Here is a 19,090-nt window from a genome sequence, read left to right as displayed (position 1 = left end):
GGCAATGCTGCTGTAAATGTTAAGAAAATGGTAAAAATTTCCCTGGAAAGAAGTCATTTTTCTCCTAACATGTATTTAGAGAACACGTGCTCTTCTTTTTAAGAACATGAGAAATTTTAGTTCAAATTGTTATCAGGAAGTATGATAAATAATTATCCAACCTTTTAATGAGTGCCTGTGGATGAAGTGCTGCGCTTGGCACCAAGAGAATACAAACATGTTATGGCAATCCTTTCATTTGGATGATTGAAAATTTTTTTAAAAATCATATTTTTATTTATGAAAATACCAAAAGGGATAGGTACAAGATACCATGGTGTTGATTTTTATAAATATAATATTAATGATGTTAAATGACATGTTACTAGATATGACAGTCTCCATTACACAGCTACTATACATCCCCTTAAATGAAGAGCCACAAAACAAAATCAACATCCGGGAAGAAAAAGAAATTAACAACACCAAGAAGTTAAACAACATGCTATTAAAAGACTAACGTGTAGCTGAAGAAATGAAATTCAAGAACTTTCTTGAAGAAAATGATGCCACTGCATGATCTACGAGTCATTGAATGATTTAATCAGAATGGAGACTGTCATATCTAGTAACATGTCATTTAACTTCATGGCATTGTAAAGTTCTATTTTTCTTTCTATTGTTGATTTTGTATCATGTCTTTTCACTTAAGGGGATGTATAGTAGCTGTAAAATGGAGACTAACATCCAGATGTGAGAATGCAGAGTAGTATGCATTTCTACTTCCAGACAAAGATGGACTTACGATGAAACCGTTTACTATATCTTGACAATAGGATTCTGGACTCTCTGCCATTGTCCATGCCCACAGTGATGGACATATGACTGTGTATGAAGAACTATATGTTAGTAATGATATAGAGGAACTAGGTGAGGGGGAGGGAACTGGGGAGGGGATAAGGGAATATGGAACTGTATCATAAAATGATAGCAATGATAATAAAATGTAAAAAAAAATCAATGTAATATTAACGATGTTAAGTTGATTATGTCCAAGATTCCAACATAACACTATGGGATTTCAGAATGTTCTCTCTTTTTAAATTAATTTATTTTTATTGAAGATGTACAGACAGGAAGAGAGACAGAGAAGATGTTCCATCTGCTGGTTCACTCTCCAAGTGGTTGAAACAGCCGGAGCTGTGCCGGTCCAAAGTCAGGAGCCAAGAGCTTTATGCAGGTCTCCCACATTGTTGCAGGATCCCAAGACTTTGGGTCCAAGACCTTGACTGCCTTCCCATGCCACAAGCAGGGTACTACATGGGAAACAGTACTGCCGGGATTAGAACCAGCACCCATATGGGATCCAGGGGGCATTCAAAACAAGGGCTTTAGCCACTAGGCTACCGCACCAGGCTCTCATAATGTATTTTAATAGAAAATTTAAATGCAATGTGTGCTAGAGAATTCTAGTAAGATGATAAGCTTCACAGCTTCTTGCCAGGTCATATTTAATGAAAATAGAAACATTTAAAAGTCCTTTAAAATATTCATTTACGGGGCTGGTGCTTGGTGGCATGGTGGGTAAAGACAATGCCTGCTACACCAGGATCACATTATGGGCTCCAGTTCAAGACTAAGATGTTCCAATTCAAGTCTCACTCCCTGCTAATGTGACTGAGAAAGCAATAGATGATGTCCCAAACGCTTCAGATCCTGCAGCCGAGGATGACCTGCAAGAAACTCCAGGCTCTTGGCTTCAGCTTGCTCTAGCCCTGATCTTTGTGGATTTTCAGAGCATTAACTAACAAATGGGAGCCCCCAGTTCTGTGTTTACTTTACCTTTCAAACAGAATAATTCTTTATAAAAACATATGTAGTCATATATTTGAGAAACAGAAACACTCTTACACAGAGACAGAGAGGGAGAGAGACAGACAGATAAAGAGAGAAAGAGAGAGAGAGAGAGAGATAAAGAGAGAAATATCCTGTCTACAGGTTCATTTTCCACATGCTCTCAATGTCCAGGGCTAAGCTGACATCAAAGTTGGGAGCTGGAAGTTGAATATAGATATTCAATGTGGGTGACAGAAACACATAGCTTCTTTACCTTAATTGCCTGAATCATTACTGGTGTCTCAGTAATTGCATTAGCACAGTTCCTGTGAATTTAAGGTTTAGTTGTTAAAACTGACAAGGTTTTCAGTAATAGGGACTGAAATCCATGAGTAAATATTGAATTTGGCGTTGTATGAGGAAATACTCAAATTGAAAAAATGTATTTTTGGATATATGAAGGGGCATCAAAAATAGTGCTTTTTTTTTGTTTCAAGGTGCTGTCTCAAAATGTCAAATTCCACCTGAAATTTAATTTTCATAATATGACAGATCTTGAAAAATTTTCAAATCTAAAATATAAGAAAGAATTACAAACAAAAAATCTTTGCCATTGGATAAGTGACATGACAGACACTACTGAGGAAGAAGTGTTCAAATAGTTAAATGTTAACGTTCCCAGAGAATTCTTTGTTCACATAATACTTGAATATTACTGGTTTTCAATAACACCCCACACATTTACCTTACTTTTCCTCTACCACAGTAAACTAAGTGAAGACAGAAACAGCAACAAATAATATTTGTTAACAATATTTTAAGTAAACATACTAGAAGTTTTCTCATCCAATATGTCATTCACAAAAGCAACCTATAAATTTAATTAAACAATCAATGGATTGTGCATTGTTGTGCAAAGGCTGTGCATGGAGGGCCCTGTGTTTCTACTATACTTCACATCCTTTTCTGAACAAGTTCAAACCTTTGACATGATGGCACAATGAGCCACAGCTCACATCCAAGTATCAAGTCCACCTTTTTAAGACTATCAAGCAAGACCTCTGTATTATTCCCAGGATAAAAATGTCACCCATTTTGAAAAATGGCATTCATCTCAGACAGCTGTTCAGTTCAACGCTCTGCAGAAAGGAACCAAATTCCGACCTCTTCAGTGGGCTCAAGTCCACAATTATCACCACTGAATTCTATCCATTCATCAAGTGGAAGTGTGAGGCTGTTAGAAATGAGGTGTAATGACCAGCTTTTCTCTCTCCTGCTTTGTCCCGCTCTTCATCCTGGTTTTTATTCCCCTCAGCTTCCCCCCACCACCATCTCTTTTCAATGCCGTTTTTAAAAAGAAAAATTTGCCACAAAATAAGCTTTAGAATGCACCTAAATCAGAGATTATTTAATGATTAGATTATACAATCTAGTTATTTAAAATCATTTATTCTCAGCAAAATCAAACATATCATTGAGTTTACAAAGAAATACAGTTTGTAAATCAGATCTTCATAAAAATCCACTGGTGGAATAAATGTTCATCATTAAGGATCAATTATGTACTATTGAATCATGCCAGTAGCATAACTGATTACCATTAAAAATTGGTAAAGTAGCATCCCTTAAATGTGCAAATATCATCTTAGTATTCTATTGTGTTACCATTGATAATAAATGAGTTCTACATTTATACCTATTACATAAAGCTTTTAAAGTACAATAAAAATACAAATTCTATCTGTTAAAAAAAAGCCATTCATATGGCTTCTAAACATCCTCATTATACAAATTCCAAAATACTATATGACAAACAAAACTATGCAGATTCTCCTTTATGAAACATACACTACCCTATAATAAGGTACAACATAACAGGTAACAGAAAATCAAAGGCTCCTTCATACCATAGGACATCATGAGCATACATACGAAAGTAATATTGCATAAGCATGTGTGGTTTCTGTTCCTACTAAAAATGTAATTTTACCACTTAAAGAAAATTCCCCATAAAGATACACTGATTTTTAGGATACTCCCTATGCAAACCCCACATTTTCATTTATTTACTTTTTCCTTACTTTATGGCTAATAAAATTAAACATTTCTCCCATAAAGTTTCTTGCAATGAGTAAAACTTTGTTACATAATGGGCAAATATTTAGAAGGTAGCATTCAACAGCACACCTAGAAGATGTTGTAGAATTATATTGCTCATATCCAAGGCTAAATTTTAAAACAACTAGATTTTTGTGAAAGACAAAATTCTGACTTCAGTAGAATAAAACAAATTAAAATTGCTAAATAACTCATAATTTATATAGAATAGTTGCCATGTAGAATTTTTAACATCAAAACCAACGGGCATCATAGAACAAACTTTGGTGAAAAATATCTTTACTGAAGCATAAAAATATAACGATAGGCTTTTTTAATGAGCTGAAACATATTTAGTTAAGTGAATATGGATACTATAGACTGCATGGAAAGGCAGCACATACTTCAAGTTCTTTTTGTTTTTTCTTTTAAGAAATATCAGCTCAGATGATGTTTCGGGTTATAGTAATGTTACCTTTCTCTATATATGTGAAACTAATACTTGTATAAATAGCAAATTTTCATTTTCCAGTTGTTACTCATGAAACAAATTCTTTAGACCATAATTGATAATAATTAGTATTATTACCATGTATTATTAATAAATAACCTAAATATATTTGGTTTAATTATTATGGGAATGTATAGTCTCGTTACTTTACTTGCTAAAGATGTGGTGGTATTATTTCAAAGTTTACATTTTTCAACATGTAAACAATATATTGTATATAAAATTATATGTCTGTGATGAATGGTCACATGCCTTGAAAATAGAATGTATTTATTTGGATATCATGACTCCTCTGAATTTTAAAAGCTATCATTAGTGTATGGCTTTTGGGAAATCAATACTAAGCTAGCAGGCTACAGAATCAACACACATTTCAAGGTGCTAATTGTTTAGAACTCGGATACAAAGTTGTATACTTGCATTCATCTTTCAATTGTAAATCCACCTACAATTGAAACAGATAGGAACGCAGAAGTATGATATACATTACAGAATCTTATTTTGAAAACAGAAATTACAGATCAACAATAAATGTGGCAAATTTTACTGAAATACTTGTCAAAATACTATGTAAAAATATATTGGCACATGTATAATACCTGTCTTAAGATAATAATGAATGATATATATGTGTATATAAACAAATTTAACACGAGTCAGGATCTTTTGTTCTTGACATCAGCACCTACTGTCTAATGGGTCCAGACAAAATACTGTTCCTTCAAGAGTTAGTCCCATTTTGAACCCCTCCTGTAAGACATAATAAAATAAAATAAGAAATACTATGCCAAAATAAAGTGAAATCAGTACATAAAATAGGTTATGAACAGAAGTTCAAAGTTTCTTATCCTGACCAACTACGAGACCATCATACATCAAATATTGGCTTATTAGATTTTACAGTTCTGGCATAGAGTTCTGGTAGGTTGTTTAAAACTTTTTAATGCTTTAAGTATATATATGAGGTTAGCACATGTGTGAGACAGAAGAAAAAGGCACTATGGGTTTGAAGATTTATGATTTAAACATTTGTATTTTGGGAAAGCTTATTTTATGACATTCCAGAGTAGAAAAATTATTGGCTTAAAATAATTATTGATTTAAATATTTAAGATAGCTAGACCTCAAATTAATGAGAAGTTCAAGATAACCTGATGTTTTTTTTTTTTTTTCCTTGCTTTCTGGCCACAAGTGTTCCAAACACTGAGTAAAGCACTTTTTATGCATCCATTGCCACCTTCCGCTAGACACAGCACTGTAGACTGTGTGGCCCTTACCTTTAGCCAACTATCTCTACTTCAACTCTGAGTGTAATGCATTTTAGAAGCTAAGCTATCTTTGACTTACTGAGACTAAGCATATACTCGTGAAAAGTTTGTGCTTTCCCCTAAGAAATTTAAGTTAAAAAAAAAAAGTTGTAACAAATTTCCACTTTATGCTCTTCTTTTATGTCTAGCTACCTCAGGTCTACCATTCCTCTTCCACAACAGACCCACCTTACCAGTAACCCAGTGCACACTGACCTACAAAGAGATGAAGATGAAGCATGAAGATGCTGGTCCTAAAGCAGGAGGTCCTATTTTAGGTTTCCTTGTAGGAGCCATGTGCATGTGCCAGCAGCCAAAATGGCTTTTACTAGATATGAATATCCCAAAGTATTTCTTTTCATACAGATGCAATGCAAGCATTATATTATGCTCACAGAAAAATGTGTAGTTATAAAACCTAAAGCACTTTGTTATTAATATTCACTGAGCAGTCTGTTTTATGTTGATAGGGAAGAAAGACTGCCTACCAATGTCATCACAGGAAATGATTTTTGAAACATTTTTCCAGTACGGAGAGTAAAAATTATCTTGTTTGTGAAGGTCAGAGTACTTGCCATTGTTTTTCAAACACCTATTCTGATCAAAAAAGAAATTTTTTCCATATCTATGCATTGCTTGCAAACAGCTACCAAACACTTAAGTAAAAGTAAATACTTTAAAATATTATTCAAAGACTCATCTTTTAAAATAGTTTACATGAAAAATTGAGAACTGTCATGTTATATTGTGAGGTGACATAAATGATGGGTGTAGTAATTTAGAGATAATTACATCTTGGAAGGTTTTATCAGTACCTTTTGAAATCAAACAAGTATCATTTCAATCACTCATAGAATTGTGTTCAATGTCAATCAAAGAGGGGTGAATCACTATTTTAATAAATTATTTTTACCACTTGCAACAAATTCTCTGTGATGATTTTTAAAGGATATTCTTAAGTGAACCAAATCATTTAGTATGCCATAAATATGATTACAAGGTTCAATGCTTTTCTTTGCACCTACAACAAATTTATAACAAACTTTGTGGCCTTTTCTCATCAGTGACAGTTGGGAAATCATGCCTAAATGAAGTTGAAATTCATTAAAGTGTCCACATGTTAGTATACAGTAATATCTAACAAAATGACTTTAAAGTTAATTAAAATATTAACTGCATGTTTTATATGAAATATTTTGCTCAGACATTCTAATTTTGTAATAGAAAATGTTATCAAAGAAGGAAAAACACTCATATGCAAAAACTGTTAGCATGTTGAGGTTTACCCTTTAAAATATTCCTTTTTCCAGGCTATAGATTTTTCAATTATTAGATGATAATATAAGTAACTATGTTTATTACATATCTAAGTTTCCATTTATTATATTGAATATGCTACATAGTATTTACTTTCTTGCTTTGAACACAATATTGTGGGTTTCCAAACAGCAATGCATCATGATCATATGTCATTAATTTTTGCAGTAATTTGCTTTCAGTCTTTTACACGAATTTTTGCAGAATTTTACTTGTCAAGGTTGATTAGATATCATTATTCAAAAATTTAACACAACCATATATAGTTCCTCCTCAGAAAAGATTGCTTTATATTTTTTGACATCAAATAGAAATGCAAGGATTCGAATAAAATTATTCTCCATTGTAACTTCATGAACTGACCTTGACCTAGCAAAGATTTCATCAGATTTTCCTTTGCACTTATGTTAGAAAGAAAACAAGCTACCTGTCCATATGAACATTGCATTTACAGTCCTGTATGTGATATTTCTGTCTACTTTGGTTGGTCAGAACAGGGCTACTTCTGTTATAGTCCTTTGTAAACTATGTTTTATGTCTGTTGATCATTTAGTTTTTACAATCTTTGTATACCTGTTTTCCCTTTATGTGATATGTTTACATTTTTAAGGAGAGAATTTCAAACAAAGTATGAAGAAAACATATCCATAATTTCTTTTTTTTAATAAAAATTTATCTCCAATTAAAAAAATCTCATGAATAAGTTTCAGGCATACTTTGAACTTATTCTAAATTATTAATAATGACAACACCATTTATTTTTTTACTTTTACTGGCTATCAATATTCTGGGATAGCAATATTATTCCATTGATCTGGCTGCTAGTGACATAGCTGGTAGTTTAAACAATGTCTAATCAAATAACTGCTTTATTGATTTCAAATAAATATCCAATTCTTATGCTTTAATAAATTGGCTTAATGTTTCATACATGCAAGAGCAATATAGCTGTAATTCAAATTTCATAATTACCTTAGGAGTTACTAGGTCATAATCCTCTGTGATCAAAAGAGGAAAACTGAAGATTCCACCAGGCTCAGTAACTCAATATGTTGTTCATACCCATTACACTATATTTAAGTTCTTATATAATATACAAATAAGAGTACTGGGTTAATTACACCAGGAAGATTAATACCAAAATTGTCACAGGCTTAGATAAACAAGCCACAGTTGCGTTGTATGTAAGTTAGATTAAAAGAAACAGACAGGCAATAAAGAAAACAATGCAACAGTGACTAAATCCCTGAGGAAAAACACTAAAAATATGAACTATGAAACCCCAAAACACAACTGGTAATCAGACCCATGCATTTGAAACTACATTTAAATATTTATCAAAGCATGCAAACGTTAAGATTTGTCCATTAGAAAGGTGTAAAGTCTCTAAAATTATTGTGAATATAGTATACCAACCATCTCTGGCGCTACCCACCATGAAAGCAGAAAAGAATAAAAAGAGACATTAAGAAAATATTAGAAATGGCAGAAAAAGCCCTGCAGTTTAGCATTTGATTACCACAACACTAACTCATTGCAATACAGCACTTTCCAAACCTTATTCTTGTATTGAACATGATTTTTAGTTTACAGAACATCTTTCAATTTTTTGATAACCTAAAAATTTCACATGACTTACAAAACAAGATCTATCACATCAGTACCCATTAGTCCCAAGCAGTAAAAACTTAATTAGCAATATCTATAAAAAATCAAATATAATATGAAATGTAACATTTTCCTAATCATGTATCACAGAAATGAACAGTCCATAGTATTTGAAACATAGGAAAGAGGTGGGGAGATTGTGCTATCTGATCCATAGGAATCTGATGTAGTTTCAACCAAGTGGCATCATCTATTCTGTTATGTGACACTTCTTAATTGGTAGTGCTTTTACTTAATTGATAAGTTTTGAATTAACAATTGTATAACAATATAAAGATACATTGATAGCATTTTAGTAAATATGTTATGGCAATTTAACAGTAAGCATATAAAATTACTAGAAGAGATTTTAGTGTGTGAGATGCAAAGCTTTCTGTCCATTCATTTTCCACTTCTCTGTATACTTATCTCTATGCCAGTTCTTAATGAAACTGAAAGTTGTAGTTTCAATTAGTTTTTGTGTTAATCTGCTTTTAAAATATGTAGTGTAGCACAGGGGAGCATTTAATTATGATCTTCTAGTCTCAGCTAATTAGCTCACATTGAATGAGTTGGGAACCTCTGACCATTCATGTAAGTCTTATCACTCTTGCTTTGTATACACTTCTGTAATATACGTGTACCTAGTTAGCATTTTGTTAATCAATCGACCTTTCATTTTAACTGTTAAGATTCAAAAATTATATCATACTTTAGGAAATTCAGAAAATTTTATAACAACATTTTTTCAAATAAAAGTCAATTATGAAACAGTCAACTTGAGAATTAGTGTCTTAATTTATTCTTCAAAAACGTCAGAGCCTATTCTAAACATCTCAGTTTTTGATTCAGAACTCATATCTAAAATAATGAACAAATTCACAAAAGAAATTTTAAAAAAGAAAAAGAAAAAAAGATGCCTCAATTGCTACAGTTCAAAAGAAGTGGAAGGGCATCAGACCATCTTTCCAGACAGGGAGTGTGTCTGCAAGTATTACATCACAGCTCATTCACTCATTGTTTTTCTAGAACTTAAGCACAGACAGTGAATGTATTAATCTACGGCTAACAATCAGAAAAATCTATTTTGCTTTAGTATCTTCACTGTCTCTTCACAGTTTTAAAGATTTGATATTTATCTGGATTCTGCCATATAGAAACCTTTTTCATGAGAAATATTATACAACAGGTTAATCAAAATGTACAGGGAACATATAGAAGTAAGTTATTATTGCACTGTTTATAAGACTATTTATTAACTAGAGTCCATTGCATAATTCCTTTAAACCTAATTTCTCCAAACTTCTGAAACAGTTCAGAATTCAAAAGCAAGAGGGAGAATGAAAAGGAGAACTCGACGACACTGCATTCCTAAAGAACATGTCACTGGGTGTCTGCTTTTTCAGGAACAGCCCACAAGTTATGAACTTTAGCGACAATGCTTCTTTTCAAAGAAAATAATTTTACTGTTATGAAGATTTTCCCTCATCTACTCATTGAAATCTGTCATCATTAAGACTAAGGTCAACTACTAAAAATCTAATATAGTCACTGTTTCTGTATTTCAAAATAATAAACTTTGGAATCCATGGAAATTTGCCTAAAATCAAACAAAATCATTGTAAATTAAGTTGCCTAGAAAAGAATTTCATTCTTAGCATAACTGGCTTGTCTCTTGGATTAAGCATTAAGGTAATATTTTATGTAATTATTTTATAATTTAATATAATTCTTTTATATGAGTAAGACAATTCAAGGAAAGAGTATATTTGTAATGTAAGATTTTTTTTTGCCCTAAATTTCAGAAACACACTTGTACTAACATGCTAACACACTTACCTGCATCTCATCTAATTTTGATTGAATATCTGGAGGAAAATCCCCTGCTCCACAGTTAAATGGATCAAAAGGTTCTGCCCCAAACAAGTCCCGTTCTAAAAGGAAGGAAAAAAAAATGGAATGACATGACAAGCGGTGTAATAGAGTAAGTTAATTTCAAAGGCAGGATTATACAAATAAGCACAAAATAGACATGATCAAATAAGTCACTATTCTGCACTCACACTTTATGTTGGATTTCCTTAAGGTTAGACTAAACGCCAAAAGCCCTTTATCTATTGTTAAAAATTATATGATTATAAATCCAACATGATTTTTTGGTCTTCAGTGAAGAGTAATATCAAATTAAAAATGTCTGATAACTAATATAATGCCTACATTTTATTGTAACAATTTAACTTCACAAAGCAAAAAAAAAAAAAATGCTGAGACTTTCCTAATTCCAATTTCCAATTAATAATATCTTACAACATAGCAACAGAGAAATATGGAACACCCGATGAATCAGTCAAAGGTTTTATTATATTTCATGTATTTTTAACTCTCCTGCTATTCAGAAAAAAAACTTAAGGCACATCATCTCCTGTAGTATGAAACCATCTTCCCTTCCTACATAAACCACACTGAGATGGTTCTTTAAAAATAAGACGGCTTGGTGGCATATCAAACGAATCCTTTGCCTGCAAGTACCGGCATCACCCACAGGGGCCCCAGTTCCTATCTCTGCTGCTTCAATTCTCCAGTTCTCTGCTTATGGCCTGGGAGAGCAAAAGAAGGTAGGCTAGTCCTTGGCACCCTACAACTACATGGGAGGTCAGGAAGAGACTCCAGGTTCCTGGCTTAAGTTCAGTTCAGCTATAGACATCGTGGCCATTTCAGGGGTGAATCAAATTTTGGAAGATCCCTCTATTCTACTCTCTGCCTCTACTTTCTCAGTAAAAATCTACATTTCTAATAAAAATAAATAATTAATATTTCTAATAAAAATAAATAATTTTTATAAACACACTTATATCCTCCCCGAAGATTTGCTTTTAAAATAACAGGAATTAAAAAACTGGCCTCCGTACATTATGTTCTGAATTCTGCATTACCTGTTAATCATTAAATTAGTAGCCACAATTGGTGTTTGTGACAGTCTTAGGGCCTATTGTAGGATATAAAACCTTAGAAAACTACTTTCCTCTGAATCAACTGAAATGTAACCTCCACTGAGAAAAATTAAGATATTTATAACATATTTAACAGATATCTAACATATTTATAACATATTTATACTTTCAGTTTGCAAAAAATTTTGCCTTCTAAATTCAATTGTTTAAATAATATTTAGGCTACTTGAATCCTATTACATCCTCTAAAATCACTCCATGACTCCCATTTTGAAGGATTTTTGTTCTTATGGTCTCACATCTCAGCATTAAATAATTTTAGAAATTAAAAATGCATAGAAATAAGCATAGAAATGAGAGTTGTATATTTAATTATCCAAATAAGGATGTTTTCAAAAGGAAAACTTCTAGATGGAATATGCTAAATAAATGAGAATTTATTGTTATTGCATATATAGATATACATGTATATACATATGCATCTATATGCACATAGATACATACACACTCAAGTATATACAGGTATTTTAAGGTTGTCATTTATTTTTACTATGAACGTACTCAAGTGTTGGAAATGTGGCACAGTAGGTTTGAACTCCAGCTGTTCTGGTTCCTTTAAAAACATTTTTATTTATAAAAGGAGAACAGACTTTATACATTCCATAGTTACAGTTCCAAGAAGGTATCTACCCTCTCTTCAACAGTTTTTGCAGACAATGCATTGTACATTCATTCATCATTAACAATAACATTGAGCATGTAGAAAGGAGGAGTGCCACAATTCCTCCAGGGTATAATGTGCCTGGGAAAAGAGCAGATGAATGGCACAAGTGCTTGTGACCCTGCTGTTCACATGGAAGACCTGGATGAATTCCTTGATCCTCGCCCAGGCTGGGTCCTTGCTCCCTCTTGGGGAGTGAAACAACGGATGGAGTATCTTTCCCTTTCATTCATGCCTGCATTTTGAATACATAAATCTGAAAAAAAAATCCTTAAAATCACCTGACTCTCTAGCTGGGCTTGCCAAAGTCATTTCTAATTTACAAATGTGTAAACAAAATTTGTGTTTCCTCTATTTTTCTAGTGATGGTTGGATTTTTAAAATTTTGGTCTACAATCCTGAAGGATAATTTAAATTTTGAGATTATAATCAACATCCTGATACATTATTCCTTCAAAATGCCTTCAAATTTGCTCACTCTTTGTAATTTACATTCTCACTTAATTTATAACACTGTTAAATTAAACACTATGTGAATAACTGTACTTAAAATTCCAGCATGTCAGAACCCTAATGTACATCATGGTAACTACAAATATTAACAACATCTTTTACTATCATGAATATTATAAAATTACTGAAAAAAAACACGTTTTAATTCTTCTTATCACAAAATAATATTACAGAAATGAGGCAATGTATTTATTTAACCTGATGTAACCATTTCACAATGCGTCCATATTATATATACTGAAACTCTGAAACATTCAGAATGCTTTCTAAATGTTTATCTATACTATTGTTCATGAAACAAACTGCTTAAGGCATGAGCAGTAAGATGATCACCATAACTCTAGACAAAGAGAGTTCACTTTGAGTTGCAGTGAAGATTCAGATGACTTGAACAAGCGCCTTCTTTTGTGTATAACTCCACGATGTATTAACAAAACATTTTTCTCTAGAAAAAAATTCTAGCATGTAAGCCAAGTACATTGAATGTAAACAATGCACACTTATTGAATAAATAAGCGAATGAGTCAATAAGTTCCAAGAAAGTGAAAGCTAGGAGTAAAGGAAGAGATCCTGGAAAATATGTAAGGACACAAAATACCCCTTCACATGATCATGATTGCCTTATAATCATAGACTATTTCCTTGACAAAAACATTTTTTCATTGGTACAAAAATAGATTCAGAGACCCTAAAATACACTCAAGATAAAAAATAACTGAAATAATTTTATTTACTAATTGCCGAAGTCTCTAAAGTTCTTACTTCGTGTTTACAAATTAGTTTTCCAAAATGCTTCAAGTTTGTATAACAGGCTCTTTTCTTTGTCAAGTTTCCCAGGGGAAGCAAATAAACTATAGGTATTGCCATTATTATAAGCTTGAAGCTGTGGTTCTTGATTTGTAGCCAAAACGTCTTAATGTGAACTACAGAACACCCCAAAAGCCATGATATATGAAACTAAGTTTTTCCTTTTCAGTTTCTCTTTGGGCACCGTGATTAATTTATAGCCACTGAAACTCTTCTTTCCATTTCTATGAAGGGAAAAGATCAAAATACATTCAGAAAACAAGAATCTGCTGGATGTTTCCTCATTTATGAAAAAGACTTCAGTGTTCCTTCCAGACATTACAAGAAAAAGCAGAAAATGTCGTTTCCCCATTATTTTAGACATCAAAGAAGTAATTCTTACATTGAGCTAATAAATAAATCTAGAATATAATCTCTATTCCTTCAAGTAAAAATATTCATATTTTCTGATACAAAAACCTACACCAAGTTATATTGAAATCTGGAAAATGACCTGCTATAGCTGCCTTGTACCTAGGCAAGCATTATACTACTAGCAGAAAGGCAGCCAATAGCTGGTGGGTCCAAATTTGTGTCGACTATACCACTATGTCAGCACAGCTGCCTGCCTGCCTTCCTTCCTGCCTTCCTTTCTTTCTTCCTTCTTTCCTCTCTCTCTCTCTCTCTTTTATTTTGATAAATGTGAAAGAAGAAGACGGAGATCTCAAAGCCAGGACCAGGACATACCACCCTGGCCTCCACACTGGGGGGGTGGGAGAGTGGCAGGGATGGCTGCAGATTGGCCGGGGAAGGGGTCTGGCCATGATTGATGTATTGGAGTGACAGAAGCTGAGGGCATTTCTGGGGTATTCAGCAAATCGGACCACTGCACTTGCAGGTGGATAGAGAAACTGAGATGAAGTAGTTTAGAGTGTCAGAGCAGCGGGTAGTGCCTGTCAGGCTGGGCTACAGCACCCACCAGAATATGAGAAAAATGAATCTGGGACAGATTCTGCAGACGACTTATGGGTTCACCTCTGTGGGACTGCTACACCTGACAGTTTACATAGAAATCTGTAGGCGGTGATGGGCCGAACCAGGCTGGCCCACAAAATTCACCTGACAGAAACCCATCTCACACTCGCAGGGATTGGGGCTGGGAGAAAGCCAGGTGGGGCTAGAGTGTAGCACCTGCAAGGGTCAAGAATGAGGGCAGACAGTGGCAAACAGGGTCGCTGCCCTGGATGGCATATGTGAGGTCTGGGAGCAGACCTGGCAGGGAAACTTGGGGGATTCTCCTGCTCGTCTATAGCTCCCTCTGGGAAACACAGGAGTTGCGACTAGAGGTGGGCCAGGCTGGGCTATAACATCCTCCAGCAAGAGCTGAGACTGCAGGTGGATCATGCCAACTGAGTTGAAGCATCCACCGATACACATAAGACCCAGTCTGGTAACGGACCTAGTAGGTGAACTCTGAGGACTCTCCTGCTGAGCTGCAGCTCCCACTGGTAAGTGTATGATCCAGGTTTGTGGGCAGACCAGGCTGAGTTTGGGTGTAGCATCCACTGGCATATGTATGGGTTGGGTCTGGGTGCAGACCAAAGTGGACAGGGCTCCAGCAACTACTGGTGTCCACGAGTGCCACAGTAAACGTGGGAAAGGCCAGGCTGGGTCATGCACCTTCTGGTTCTGGTGGTGGGCCAGACTTGGCAAGGCTGTATCAATCATCGGTGAGAGCTGGAATGGGTGCACTGCAGTCAGACTATGCTGTAGTACTCACTGGGGACCAGCCATGTCAGTCCAGGCAGCAGCACCTGACAGCACAAGCAGGATTTGGGGCTGGAAGCAGGCCTGGTAGAGGAACTTAGGGAACTCCCCTTGTAAGTGTAGTACTGGTAAGCACAATAGCTAGGACAAGGAGCAGTCTAGGCCAGGCTGAGTTGTAGTACTTATTGATACATATGTGAGGTGCTTCTGGTGGTGGACCAGGTATGTTTAGTTCACAGCACATACTGGCAGGAGTGTGCTGGATGCAGGCCTGGCTGAGTTGGACAACAATACCTGCCAGTTCATGAGAGGGCTGGGGTGGGCCAGGCTGGACTAGGCTGCTGCACCCACCAAAGAGAGCTAGGACTGGGGGTGGGCTGGGCTAAGGTAGGCTACAGCACCTGCTGGCAAAAACAAAAAATGGGCTATGGGTTATCTCAGACTGGGCTGGAGCACTTTACAGCACATGCAAGACCTGCAGTTGGGAGTGGACCTAGTAGGGAAATTCTGGGCCTTGTTAGACTGTTGTTTTCAGTAGTCAGCGTTAAAGCTGGAACTGGACATAGTCCAGGCTGGGCTAGGCTGTTGAACCCACTGGCACACAAGAAAGGCAGAACGGGTGCTGGCCAGCCAAGTTAAGGTAAGCTACAGCACCACTGATAAGTACCTGGAATAAGTGCGAGTCATGTCAGGCTTGATATCAGTACCCCCTGGCAGGCACGAGACCTGGGGCTGGGAACATGCCTGGCAGAGAAACTATAGGCACTCCCCTGCTAAGCTGTACCTAACACTGGTGAGCACAAGAACCAGAACTGAAGCCAGACCTGGTTGGACAAGATGTTGGTATCTGTTTGCATACATGAGGACAGGTCTGAGGTGCAGGTCAGGTTGAGCTGGGTCACAGCACCCACAGGAGTGCACAAGACCCAGATGGGACGTGGGGTGGGCTACGATCAGCTGCAATAGAGGCTGGCATGAGCAAAAACTGGGTCTGGGTGCAGGTCTTGGAGGGATTAGTCATTGCCCCAACTGGGATGCAACACCTACTCATCTGTGATGGGCTAGCTGGGATGGGCCATAGAACCAATCAGTTCACGTGAGATATGGTCCTGTGGCAGAACTGACTGAGCAGCTGTATCCAACAGTATGTGCACTGGCTGGTGCAGGTGATGCATCAAACCTGACTCTGCACTTTCTGGCACACACAAGTCAGACCTGGCATCACCCCAGGTGGGATTTCTTGGGTGACTCCCTGACTGGACTGCTGGAGTAACGCTGGGCACAGGGAGAATCACAGGATGTGTAGCCTGACTTTGGAGTGCCTATATTCGGTCTGGGCCTCCTTGGTTGCTGATCCTTGCATAGCGGATAACATGTCCAGTTGCACTCAGAAGACATGACAGACAGCTCATCCAGGTGAGCAGGGTGCGGTTACTGCCACGTCAGAGAATGGAGGGTAGAGCAGGTTGGACAATTATCCTGACCAAGCTTTGCAGAATGTTCCTGGGTCTGTGAATACACTAAAGAGGACTTTGTCAACCAGAAGATCTCAGAAACACTTTCTCAACCCTGGAGCAACAAAAGCAACAATGACTCAGCTATCAAGGCCACTGAAGTAACACCCTCACATCACTTTTCCGTGGATTGGGACCTCTAACCATCATCAAAGGAGCATCTCCCAACCCTGGGTGCTCATATAGATTGACAGCAATGAGTGGCCTACTATCCCTCCTCCCCTGCAGATGCAGCAGGAAAGAGAAAAAAGATTGAAAGCATGTATCTCACCTACCTTCTTCTGTGCTGCCCCTTCCCACCCAGGTTGGAGACCCTCATGGGTGGGCATCTCTCTCAAATGTGAGGACAATATTAAAAATAAATTGAAAATTTAAAAATTTTTTTAAAAAGACCCAGAAAAGAGGCAATTACAACAATTAGGAGATGATAAAATAAGATACTAAGATATAATTCCAAATAACTATAGTATTATACATCATATTATTAAGTAAATAAACCTTCAGCAAAATACTGATGTCACAACAGGTTCAAACTGCAAATGAGGATGTCTTTAATATAGTACTTAGAATTACAAAATGGAGGTAACTGAAATTAGCATATATGTGAAAACCAAATATTTTAATATCTAAAATTGTTAGTGAGACTTTTCAAGGCATATAATACCCCACATAATATCACTGTATATTTAAAACGTATACAAACGGAATAAAGATACTCATTTGCTTAGAAAACTTACTAATCTCAGAAGATCTGCTGGGTATAGGAGGTGGCTGTGTGCCATTTCGCGTAGGCATGGAGGACTGGTGTGAGACAGGAGAAAATGGAATCATATCAAAGATGTCAGTAGAGGGTGAACTGGTCATCACACTGCCTGCCTGCAATGAAGACAACAGGAGTTAAGGTGGTAGCTCCCACAGACACAGTATAATGCTACAAATTCACATATATAACAACAATTCAGTTCAATTCGAAGGAACTTGGCATTTTTAAACCAAAAATACTGAAGTGCTGACAATCTCACGTGTTATTGTATTATGTCAACATTTATGAATGATTTAAAAAATCTTTTTAAATATCTTCAAAGCTGAAGGCAAAAATGGTGAAAACCCTACTCTTTATGGATATTTAGCATATAGTAAAATTTGATGTCTCTGGAAAAATTTGCTTGCATCATAGATTAAAAATCATGATAGTGTACAGAAATGTGGTTTATTAGTGATTTGTATAAGATTATAAAATTTAAGCACATAATTGAATACAATGATACACTTCCTTACACACAAAAATATTCAATACAATGGTAAATTTCTTTCTAGGTTTTTAAAAGAAGGTTTTCTAATTTATAATAAGTATTTAATGGTCACCTGGTATTCTTCATTGTAGTATCTTAGATTCCTAAAAACTTCCTTGAGATTTCTATATTAAATAACTACCAGTGAGATGAATTAATTTTCACTAATGTACCAAAAAAAAAACACCTTGGCTTATCTGCTAAAATCTGGGTTAAGACTGACATATATTAAGAAACAAAAATAACTCAGTTGGCATACGCAGAAGAAGAAATGGACTGAGAATACTTATAGTGTTTAATATTAAAATTAGAATTCTGAAAACCCATATCTTTTCTGATTCAAACATGGTACAGGTGATGAAGAGAAGACTGCTTGTGCAACTGGCTTAAAACAAGCATTTCTATACTTGTTCACATCAGTAGGTTGTCATCTTCCATTGACACTCGTTACACATCTCAGCATTTTTCTTTCTCAGGAATGTTTGCCTTAGTCTTCTCGTTCCTCTATTTTACATGGCTTGCACCTCTCTATTTAAGAATCTTCTTAAGAATATACTTAAGGGCCCGGCACGGTGGCGCAAGTGGTTAAGGTCCTCGCCTTGCATGCCCAGGATCCCATATGGGCGCCGGTTCTAATCCCACCATCCCCGCTTCCCTTCCAGCTCCCTGCCTGTGGCCCGGGAGAGCAGTCGGGAACGGCCCAAGGCTTTGGGACCCTGCACCCGCGTGGGAGATCCGGAAGAGGCTCCTGGCTTTGGACCAGCATAGCATCGGCCGTTGCACTCACTTGGGGAGTGAATCATCAGACGGAGGATCTTCCTCTCTGTCTCTCCTCTCTGTATATCCGCCTTT

At 36.0% G+C, this 19,090-nt stretch overlaps 1 protein-coding gene across 5 annotated transcripts in view; it reads right to left on the bottom strand.

Annotated features, from left to right (window-relative positions):
- Positions 1–5,033: 5,033 nt before the first annotated feature.
- Positions 5,034–19,090, bottom strand: part of GULP1 (GULP PTB domain containing engulfment adaptor 1) — a 95,688-nt gene continuing 81,631 nt past the window's right edge. For 3 of the 5 annotated variants that reach the window (XM_040972147.1, XM_040972149.1, XM_040972151.1), the window contains 3 exons: positions 17,684–17,822; positions 10,534–10,628; positions 5,034–5,173 (listed from right to left, as the gene is read on the bottom strand). In XM_040972147.1, coding sequence (XP_040828081.1) covers positions 5,102–5,173; positions 10,534–10,628; positions 17,684–17,822 — 306 coding nt within the window. In that variant the 3' untranslated portion in view covers positions 5,034–5,101. Of the gene's footprint in view, positions 5,174–8,463; positions 8,475–10,533; positions 10,629–17,683; positions 17,823–19,090 lie in introns of all 5 variants that reach the window. The other 2 variants (XM_040972148.1, XM_040972150.1) reach the window with 2 other exon arrangements.

The sequence above is a fragment of the Ochotona curzoniae genome, unplaced genomic scaffold (assembly GCF_017591425.1).
Source record: "Ochotona curzoniae isolate NIBS_2020 unplaced genomic scaffold, NIBS_Ocur_1.0 contig_2210, whole genome shotgun sequence".
NCBI classification, from domain to species: domain Eukaryota; kingdom Metazoa; phylum Chordata; class Mammalia; order Lagomorpha; family Ochotonidae; genus Ochotona; species Ochotona curzoniae.
Note: the sequence above shows the minus strand (reverse complement) of the source record. Positions and strands in the feature narration are given on the sequence as shown.